Genomic DNA, 8,735 nt, shown 5'->3' with positions numbered 1-8,735 from the left:
GAACTGGTCATGTGACACATAAATTTCCGGAAAAGTGTTGCATAAAAATAATAAAAAGAGTAATTCAAATATTCAGATAAATCTACCCAAAGTAATTTTAGATTTTCAAATAAGATAATTTTTCAATCGATACTAAATTACTTTTGTACATTTACGCATTTCAACGGCATACAATGGGATCTATGTAAATGACTAATCTACATGCAACAAGAACAAAGAAAAATCACATAAATTAAAGTACAAACTTATATTGATGTGTAATAGAAATTAAGTAAAATTGAGCACATAAACCTGAGATCATAAAAACGTACAATACAAAAATAATTAAAAAGTAAGTAAAATATTGCCTACCTGTAAAATATGACCAAGAGTTCAAATGTGAAGAAAACGTCTTTTATTGAGGAAGCGTCCAGCAAAAGTGACGCGCTGGGCTTTGATACAAAAATTCCTCTTGGTCAAGGTAGGGTACACGATAGGTGTACAATATTAAGGTTAAAAAGAAAACACAATAATTTCCCTGTCGGGGGCCTCATACCCGAGAGAAGGGATGTAGCGTGGCCTAAACAAAAGCAGCGCTAATCCGTAATCCTGACAGTAATTGAGTAAAGGGGACATCAAAAGGCTTTCTTAATTGATTGTCATGTGATTATGTAAAAGTTGTTTGTTAGCAAATTATCCAAAATTCCTTGTGGCATCGAATGGTGTTAATATTTACCTAACTTCTTATCGTGTCTAATTTATAGAATAAAAGATATTGTTAATGCTTGACACAAGTTAAACAGAGACTTAGTCACGAATTGTAGTAATTAAAAGTAGTAAAAAGCATTTAACCAAAAAGAACTGTTTTTGAATAAGTTTGAGAAATGATATATTACATTAAAATTATATATATAATATAATAAAAATAATATCAGAGGGTCAATGAGACCTGATGATATAAATATCGCTTAATTCAATTATTTCAAGACATTAACCATGTATTTTATATTAATTACCCTTAATATGTGATGTTATATATTTATTTATTACTTAAATATATCTCAATGTTTTAATAATACGATAAAGATCACAATTTCCGTCTTTGTCAAATAAAAAAATAGCCATTATCTGACAATTTAAACTGCATGGAGATTGTGCGTACAAAAAATAACTTTGATAAGACCCCTGGAACAAACCAGCAGGAGGTAAAAGGTTTTTTTTATTTGACAATTTGATGCCTTTTAGCAATAACTTTAATATGTAGAACAGAAAAAGAAATCCCTAGGGCAGAAGTTTAAAAAATGTGCAAATTTGGTACATTTCAAGAAAAATCCCATAGGGTCCTATATGTTAAAAATTAACAAACTTTGAGATGACCCCTTAAACGAACGGTGTGGTAAATGTCTTATTTATTTTTTTTATCTTAAAATGATAATTATATCAGTAGAAATTCTTGTAAAATATTTCATTCAAAAATCTAGGGCAGCAAAAATTAGACCCCTGCCTCGTTAAGTGTTTTTAAAAAGTACGTAAAACTTCATAATTCGGTGGAATATTCGAACGTCAGAAAATTTATGCATCATCTAATGGTATTCAAATAAAAAATATCTATATAATATATAGATTTATGTTTTCTTTTTCAGAAGAATGTGTGTTCCATATAATCTTGAGGAAACTGGGACATTCTGCAAGTCGGGTTCGATATTCTGTACTCTACTTTCGTTTTACAACTTGTCTTATTTCCGTGAGTTTTTGTTTCGAATGGTAATCAATAGAGGAAAGTAACTAAAATCGTGTCGAAGGTAAGGAATATGTTTAAATGCACCATATAACATAATGTTTCAGGTACATGAGATGACTAAGATGCAACCGACAGGCTAATTCATGCCCGCAAAGCTCGATCAATACTACATAATTAACCAAATGCATTTATGTCCGTCTTTTATCTATTTCAGTTCACCATCTTTAGGTGGAACTATCAGCTGACATTTCATAAAAAAGGTGAAATTCTTGAACATGTACTTTTTACTTCAAAAGGAAATTACACCAAAATGAAAGTTTCAGCTGTTCAGAGTCTCTTCTTTTTTACAAAACTGTTGAATGAATATGTAATTACAGCAGAAAACCCATCTGGGTTTTTTTTTTCAGAATGGAAAACCTCGTCAGAGCTGTGTTCAGCAATGGAAGATGGGAAAATCCTAAAGAGTTTGACACATGGAAAATTCCTGGAAAATTAGAGTTCTTAAAGATGAGGCTAGTAGACAAAGACCACAGTGACATTCCTTCAGATCCAAAGGTATATACGTACTAATAATAAATTATCTTAGATATACTTCAATTTAATTTTAATGTACACTTCTTACATGATCGATGTCACAGATGTACAATAGAATAGAAAACTAAGATATACAGTCATGTACAGTACATTATATTCTGTTCTACATTTAGTATCACATGTGTTTGTTATTTGTTTAAATGAAGCTTATAAATAAAATTTTAAAAGGACTCAATATCAAATAACATGAACGTAATTAATGAAAAGCTTTGAAACTCTCAGTCTGCAAAAGAAACTTGATAAAAAATTATCATGCGCTAGCTGGAAGAGGAGAAAAATATAATTGAAACAGTGGTAATGGTTAAAAAGACTTGTTCTACATGTACCTGGTCAATAAGAGATTTTTTTTGTATTAATGTCACCGGGTTCACAGGTGTGTGACTGTCAGTCAATATATCGGGTCTCAATAGCTCAGTGGTTAGAGCGCTGGCACTGTATGCCAGAGGCCCTGGGTTCGAGTCCCGGTTAATTGAGACTTGACTTTTCACCACCTGTGACATTAATATGTGCTCATTCAATAAGTGTCTCAGTCGATCATTCACGATCAGCATACAATGGTCTACTATTCTGTTGTTTATTTTATAACAAACTAACTAGTAATTCACATAATCAATAATGGAGGGATTCATATGTCATCGTTTGTTACAGATTTCTCTGCATTAGGCCATTATGTTGACATGTTACTAGGTAATACATAGCATTTTGATTAAACATATTAATGATTCATAATTTTGTTTTCAAAATTTTCTGATATTTAGAAACTGGATGAAACTTTGCCAGTGGTACCGGTGGATTTCGAAAAGCTGAAAAACCCTGACCCCAAGAGTATACAGATTCTATGGATCGGCCATGCCACTGTGTTTGTACAAATGGAGGGAGTCAACATTCTGTGCGACCCTTTATTTAGTGAACGTTGCAGCCCTACATTCAAGGTCGGTGGCATGGAACTACTGAAGCACTTTGGATACAAGAGATATCGACCAGTCCCCTGTAAAATCAGAGATCTCCCGCGTGTAGATGTGGTACTGATCAGTCACGACCATTACGACCATCTAGACACCGAATCCATCATGGAAGTGAAGGAGAAATTTCCCAAGGCGAAATATTACGTCCCTATGGGTTTGAAGGAGTGGTTTACCAGCTGTGGTTGTGTGGAGGCTAACATTGAGGAGAGACAGTGGTGGGAGGAGATTCAGCACCCCCTGCCCGGACAGACGAACCAGAATCTTACCTTTGCTTGTACCCCCGCTCAGCACTGGTGTACAAGGAATGGAATGTTAGACCAGAATAAGGTAAGGTGACAGGAGACAGATCAGGGATATGGTCAGTTTAAGTTTGCACAGCATTTAAATCTAGATAGAGAAGAATTTTTTTTTTTGGGGGGGGGGGGGTGTGTGGTTGTTGTTGTTGAGAAGTAAATCATCAAGGAATAGACTAAAACAAGGTGAGGTTTCAAGAAAATAATTAAGAAGTAGACATAAATGTATCAACTGATTTGTCTTTCAACTCTAATCAGTAACATGTTTCATTACAAATGCTGACAGTCACTTGTAATAAGAACATAATTATATACTGATATGCCTAGCAGTAAACCACATTATTCCAGGATGCATGATTATTATAAGAGCAAATGAAACTAAACACCCTGTGACGTGTTCATATATTTATGGTACAATATATTGCATGCATTTTCTCTAGTTTTTTGGCATGATTTTTTAAACATTCATGTATGCAAGATTACCAATACTCCATTTCCACTAAATGAATTGTCTCTTCATGGTAATTTTCTTTCATCTAATAAAAGCATTGTATATTTGTAGAGACTGTGGTGCAGCTGGGCTGTGAAAGGACCAACCCATTCATTCTATTTTGGTGGAGATACAGGGTATAACAAAATTGCCTTCCAGCAGATTGGAGAGAAATATGGACCCTTCTCACTCAGTGCTTTGCCGATTGGAGCCTATGAACCAAGGTTGTCTACTTTTGATAAACATGATACTCAATCAAGACAAGAACACATTGCAGAATCAGTGATCCAACAATTTTTTTTTTTTTTTAGAAATTTTAGCACTTGTTAACTATGTTATTTGCTATTCAAAAGAGCATCTTTGAGTACTTTCAGTACCTTGATTTATAATTTATTACTGTTTTCGATAGGTGGTTTATGCATCCTCAGCATGTCAGTCCAGAGGAATCTGTAGAGATCCATAAAGAAATCAAATCAAAGTTTACCTTAGGCGTCCACTGGGGTACTTTCAAACAGATGGGGTGCTTTGAGGTAATTACATTTCTGATTAATTACTGATACCAGCTATCTTGAAGTTCTCCTTTAACTAACTAAAGATAAACCAAAAAAAAAATGATAAATCTAAACAATCATTCATGCTGTTGCAACATGTCAAATTTGTGGTTCAAGTTGTTGACAATAAATGGCATGTACAAGTAACAGTCATTCTGTAAGCATCATGTAATGTAAAGTCATTTAAGCATTTTAATAATCTAATTTTTACAGTACTATTTGGAGCCTCCAGAACTTGTGAAAAAACATCTTGAAAAATTAAATCTACCGGCCAGGAGTTTCCGGACCATTAATCATGGAGAGGTGTGGACCATCTCCACAGAGGAGGTCAATTCCTAAACCATTTCGTGTTCGCCATGTTCATAACAGAAAATTATGAAGTTTGAATTTTTTTCTTACCTTTTTTTTTTTTTAATTTATTTTGCTTCTTGCAAATTTGTTATATTTCTTACAGAAAATTTAAAATGTCAGTTGTATTTTTGTACTAGCATTTAATGAATTGTTTTCAGATTGATATGCATGCACATTGTAATTGGATATTTTGGTTATTATTTCATGTACTTACAATGCTGTAGTTAGAAAGGATAAATTAGCAATGTAAGGTTTTTTTTCTGGAAAATATTATGTGAATACTGGCACTACAAAAAAAAGTTTATGAACTTGATTTAAAAAAGAATTGATTTTGAATATATTACTTTGTTATATTTAATCATTAAGATTCTATCACTTGATATTAATATCCGACTCTAAACACTGTCAAATAGTCATTAGTATATTTAAATGAAATTATTAATCAAACATTGGTGAAGGTTGTTGTTTAATAAGGATCGTGACATATATACATATATGACCCGGCATGCTTTCCTTCGAAATTTTCTTTACAGAAACTATACTATATAGAGCACTTTTGAAGAATGTTTCGTATGCAAATGAAATAAAACTGACAGTGTACTCATGTGTATCGAAGATTTGGCAAGATACTAATTTATTAATAAATGTGTAAATTTTTGTTTTTGACTAATACATATAGTCCATGCAGTTAAAAAAAAAATTAATATTCAAATTTACAATGTTGCAAGCACCACTAAAAAATCTTAATTTATGATTAAGTCTAGAACAGTTGAAGACTGTATGATCATGTGTTTCTGGTGGTACAACTGGACTCCAGCCAGTTGTAGGTTGTAGTATATGTCTGACAGTGCATCAAGTTGAGTCATGAAATTTATGGTTTCTGTCATTTTATTTAGAATAAAATATCTGATGAAATTATATATATGTGTGTGAATGACTTTTTACTTTAAATATTATTTCAATTTTTTTTTAATTTAAATGATAACCTTTTGTAAAATCTTTTGTTTTTTTTCACATGTATAATAATCATGTTTAAATTTGCAAAATTAGATACATGTTTACCATTAGACATGTACTTATGTGTGATGCATTCTGTTATTGAGTAGCATTGTAGTGATCAGAATATAATAGATAGTATAAAGACAAGGAGTTTAATAAGTAATAATGCATCAAATGAAATGAGTGCAATATTTTTTTTGTTTTGTGCATGAGAACTCAAAGTTTAAAATCTAGGGTGTTATATGATTAGATTAAAACAGTTATAGATAAGTGTTTTCTGATTTCATTACAGTAACTGTTTAAAGTATACTTTTTTATGACTATATCATTTTTTTTTAGTTTTGTAACTTTTGTTTGTTAAAAAAACAGAGAAAACAATGTTTGGTGTGTAATTTACCTGTAAGAACTGATTATTCCTTGTATTGTTTTTTTTTTTTTTTATACCAATTCATTTGTTACATATTGTTATTTGCCTCAGTTAATCTTGCTAATATTAGTGCATTAAAACTATTTTGCTACCAGTTATTTTCACAAGTCTCTGTTACGATATCAGTCTATAAAGAACAACCTAAAAATTGCAACCTATAGACAATTCCACGAGTCTCCTATCCACATTTGGTATTAAATATAAAAATGCTATTCATGAATCTATAACACCCTGTTTTGAACTAATGCCCCATTAAGGTTCCGCAGAGCAAGGGGGCCACAGTGATCATGCATCCTGTCCCCTCTACTTCACTTGCTGGTCCAGGAGCATATTTTCTCTTTATTTGTTGCAATCAGGCTTACATCTACAGAGTGTGTTTTGGTAAGGGGTTGCAGTGACCTTGAACCAAGTTTCTGAAGCAAAAGGTCAAGGTCAAAGACATATATATCCTTGTCCTAACCATTTATTCTCTCCCATGTAATAGACTTTACCACAAGATGTACTGGTAGGTAAGGGGTGTGCAGTGACACTGATTCACATTTCTAGGTCAAACTGTCAAGGTCATAGCTGACCTCTGTGAAACTTGTATGGAATTCACTTTGAGTTCTTTCCCAATGGCCTTATCTTCCACTAGGAGTGCTTATTGGATAAGGAATGTGTTTTAAACAAACATTTTAAGTTTGGGGTTAAGGTGAAAGCAAAGTTTAGCACTCTCATGTCTTTAATTGATTAGGTAACTAAACTGCATGCCAAGCCCCATCCAATCCCCCCCACCCTTCAGTAAAAAAAAAATATAATTACATGACCATGATGACTATATAATTTTATTATACTTTCATGTTAAATACTGAAATCTGATTGGTTTAAACGCAGTTGATAATCTGTTCTATTACCCTCAGCGTAAGCAACACACTTAGCAACGGGTAACACAACGAATTGTTACATGCGCATAAATTATGCGCGTCATTCACGTCATTTCTATATAAAAGCAGTAAATATCTCTAAATTTAAGACATTCAGTGTAATAGAATAAATAGTGCCTGTTTGGGAGGATAACAGCTGAAATTGACACCCCTCGAAAACCATTGTCAACCTCCGCTTCGCGTCGGTTGACAATGGTTTCCACGGGGTGTCAATTTCAACTGTTACCCTCCCAAACAGGCACTATTTATATAATATATCTGTAAAAAAAAAACGTAACATATATTTTAATATATAAATTTATTATTTAAATTGAGAAAAAACAACATAAGGTATAAGGGACTTGAATCACAGAAGTAAGCCACTATATATATTTATAGCAGCTGAAACAGAAATACACAGGAACTTTTTAGAGTGCTTTAAAGTAACAATGTCCATTGTTGTGCCAATCAAACACTGCAGTTTACTTAAAAACAGGAAAGATTACATTTCTTTATCATAAGTGTCACACTTATAATACATGTCCATTACACTTAATGATGTAAGGTAAATGTAACATTGTGACTCGTAAACCTGTAACAAACAGTAACATAGACACGCATCTGACATGTAAACTTGTTACATCATTCAACTTTTGACAAGTAACCAGCTCTAAACAACTGAAATACAAGTACATACCTGTACATGTATGAATATAAATATATGTCATGTTTATATCTTTAACAAAACATGAAATTTGATAGCTAGACTCTTGACATGTAATCTTACTTCTGTATGCAGATGCAACATTGAGTTCTTTCTGTCAGAATAATTTACTTTCAATCCTTATAAACAATGAAGACTCAAGTCAGATAAAAACTTAACACTATTAAAAATGCACAATTGTTTACGAATTAATAGTCAATGGCAACATGTTAAAACTGTTAATATATTTCTTTTTTAAGACATGTTATTACTCAGCGAAACATCTCACTGCAGCCGAAAAGACACTTAATTAAAGGGTTTACGCTAGCTGCTACAATATCACAGAATACGTTAACAATATTAAGACACTTCAGGAACAACAATTAAAATTATACATATTTTTTACTTCACAGAAAATCTCCAGATCAATGCCAATTTACTACAAATTCAACAACGAAATGTCACAATCAACAATTACAAGCAGCTTCATGTAGCATACAATGCATCTGTATTGGCAGGTTTCTTCTTGAAATTCTAGAGCAACAGAAATCATTTTCTTTCAACTGTGTATTAAGTCATCATTCAAACTCAGTATTTTATATTAGTTAAAAATTCTTATAAGCCAAATATATAGTTTTCAACCTCTTAGAATTCTGCTATACACGACATTGTAAATACTGATACAGTCTCACCAACACTCAAAAGAGCTCAGATATTGGCAAAATAAAATCTATAAATCA

The 8,735-nt window shown here is 32.3% G+C and overlaps 1 protein-coding gene and 1 non-coding gene across 3 annotated transcripts; both read left to right on the top strand.

Moving 5' to 3' along the window:
- Positions 1-1,675: 1,675 nt before the first annotated feature.
- Positions 1,676-6,478, top strand: LOC128159345 (N-acyl-phosphatidylethanolamine-hydrolyzing phospholipase D-like). 2 transcript variants are annotated; one of them, XM_052822403.1, is made up of 7 exons: positions 1,696-1,781; positions 1,935-1,980; positions 2,128-2,275; positions 3,073-3,606; positions 4,135-4,286; positions 4,472-4,592; positions 4,827-6,478. In XM_052822403.1, the coding sequence occupies exons 3-7, from the start codon at positions 2,129-2,131 to the stop codon at positions 4,950-4,952; spliced, it is 1,080 nt and encodes a 359-aa protein (XP_052678363.1). In that variant the 5' UTR covers positions 1,696-1,781; positions 1,935-1,980; position 2,128; the 3' UTR covers positions 4,953-6,478. The 2 variants fall into 2 exon arrangements, with proteins under 2 accessions (XP_052678365.1, XP_052678363.1); XM_052822405.1 differs by lacking the exon at positions 1,935-1,980 and having other exon boundaries at positions 1,676-1,781.
- On the top strand, positions 2,715-2,791 carry Trnat-ugu (transfer RNA threonine (anticodon UGU)). The gene has a single exon. It is a non-coding gene; the product is annotated as a tRNA-Thr (tRNA).
- Positions 6,479-8,735: the final 2,257 nt, after the last annotated feature.

Source organism: Crassostrea angulata, chromosome 8, assembly GCF_025612915.1.
Source record: "Crassostrea angulata isolate pt1a10 chromosome 8, ASM2561291v2, whole genome shotgun sequence".
NCBI lineage: Eukaryota > Metazoa > Mollusca > Bivalvia > Ostreida > Ostreidae > Magallana > Magallana angulata.
This window is presented reverse-complemented; position numbering and strand designations above follow the sequence as displayed.

What these genes read in the sequence shown, in the direction of transcription:
- LOC128159345 (XM_052822405.1), top strand. Translation starts at nt 2,129, where the DNA reads ATGGAAAACCTCGTCAGAGCTGTGTTCAGCAATGGAAGATGGGAAAAT. An exon ending in ACATTCCTTCAGATCCAAAG is followed by an intron (nt 2,276 to 3,072) that starts GTATATACGTAC and finishes TCTGATATTTAG; the next exon opens with AAACTGGATGAAACTTTGCC. An exon ending in AACAGATGGGGTGCTTTGAG is followed by an intron (nt 4,593 to 4,826) that starts GTAATTACATTT and finishes TAATTTTTACAG; the next exon opens with TACTATTTGGAGCCTCCAGA.